This window comes from Pteropus alecto, unplaced genomic scaffold (assembly GCF_000325575.1).
Source record: "Pteropus alecto unplaced genomic scaffold, ASM32557v1 scaffold43, whole genome shotgun sequence".
Classification (NCBI taxonomy): Eukaryota; Metazoa; Chordata; class Mammalia; order Chiroptera; family Pteropodidae; genus Pteropus; species Pteropus alecto.
Window position 1 is genome coordinate 753,161 of NW_006435764.1, and position 462 is coordinate 753,622.

General features: G+C 70.1%; 1 protein-coding gene across 1 annotated transcript in view; it reads left to right on the forward strand.

Moving 5' to 3' along the window:
• BRSK2 (BR serine/threonine kinase 2) overlaps positions 1-456 on the forward strand; it is a 43,386-nt gene extending 42,930 nt beyond the window's left edge. Inside the window, 1 exon segment of the mRNA XM_025046275.1 lies at positions 1-456. Coding sequence (XP_024902043.1) covers positions 1-94 — 94 coding nt within the window. The 3' untranslated portion in view covers positions 95-456.
• The last annotated feature ends 6 nt before the right edge of the window (positions 457-462 follow it).

Consider the following 462-nt stretch of genomic DNA (forward strand, 5'->3'; position numbering starts at 1 on the left):
CCCTGGCCCTGGCCCTGGAGGGGATGCCGAGTACCCAACGGGCAAGGACACGGCCGAGACGGGGCCACCCGCCGCCCGCCGCGATCAGCCTTAGACACATAGCCCCCTCCCCCAGCACGGCCCTGACAGTGGCCACCATGCCACCTGCCCGCCGACCGCCCTGTGTGGACCCAGGGCCGCACCCATCTGTCCGTCTAGACCGTGTGGAGCCGGGAGGGAAGGAAAGGGGGCACCGGGGGCCGCGGCCCGTGCCCGCTCTCTCTCCCTCCCGCTGTCTCCCCCTCTGCCTGTCTCTGACAATGCCACTGTCTCCGCTCTGATACCAGGAATTATCCCGAAAAGTTAACATGTCACCTCCACGAGGCCATCCTCTGGGCTCCGCGCCGGACCCCGGCCGACCGAAGGCAGCTGCCGTGGACCTGCCCTCTCTCCTCTCCTGCCGCCTGCCCACCCCCCGCCGCC